Below are 504 nucleotides of genomic sequence, written 5' to 3' on the forward strand. Positions count from 1 at the left end.
GGGCCGGCAGGAGAGAGCAGAAGCGGGCGGCCGCGGCCCAAGGCTGCCGGGCTCCTCGGAGACGCGAGCTTCTGGAAATCGGGCCCCCCAGGCCCCTCCTGTCCCCCGCCGCCCCCTCCACAGCGGACTCCAGGGGATCCACCTGCTCTGCTCCCCACTGTCTCTGGGGCCTCTCACCACCCCTGCACCTGTGGCCAGTGCGCAAGTAAGCGCCCCGAAACAGAATTCCCGGGAAACGAGCTGCCGGGAGAATGTGGGCTCCCGGCAGCTGAAAGACCCCGGCCGGCCGCAGACCGCGCCCACGAGGCCCCGGACGCCCGGACGGGACAGTGCGACGCCAGCGACTTCGCGTGCCCACGCACCTCCGAGTACTCGGGCTCCGCCGAGTCGCGCTGGCCCGTGCGGAACAGCTTCACGGCCCTGAGGTAGGTCTCCATGGAGCGGAGTCTGGCCCTGTCCACGCCTGCGGGGCGGACCACGGCGGCAGCTAAAGTCCCCTTGGAG

General features: G+C 71.4%; 1 protein-coding gene across 1 annotated transcript in view; it reads right to left on the reverse strand.

The window, feature by feature from the left end:
• Positions 1–151: 151 nt before the first annotated feature.
• IREB2 (iron-responsive element binding protein 2) overlaps positions 152–504 on the reverse strand; it is a 10,529-nt gene continuing 10,176 nt past the window's right edge. Inside the window, exon 7 of the mRNA XM_012734879.1 lies at positions 152–463. Coding sequence (XP_012590333.1) covers positions 174–463 — 290 coding nt within the window. The 3' untranslated portion in view covers positions 152–173. The remainder of the gene's footprint in view (positions 464–504) is intronic.

Source organism: Condylura cristata, unplaced genomic scaffold, assembly GCF_000260355.1.
Source record: "Condylura cristata isolate star-nosed mole 26May11 unplaced genomic scaffold, ConCri1.0 scaffold00087, whole genome shotgun sequence".
Taxonomy (NCBI): Eukaryota; Metazoa; Chordata; class Mammalia; order Eulipotyphla; family Talpidae; genus Condylura; species Condylura cristata.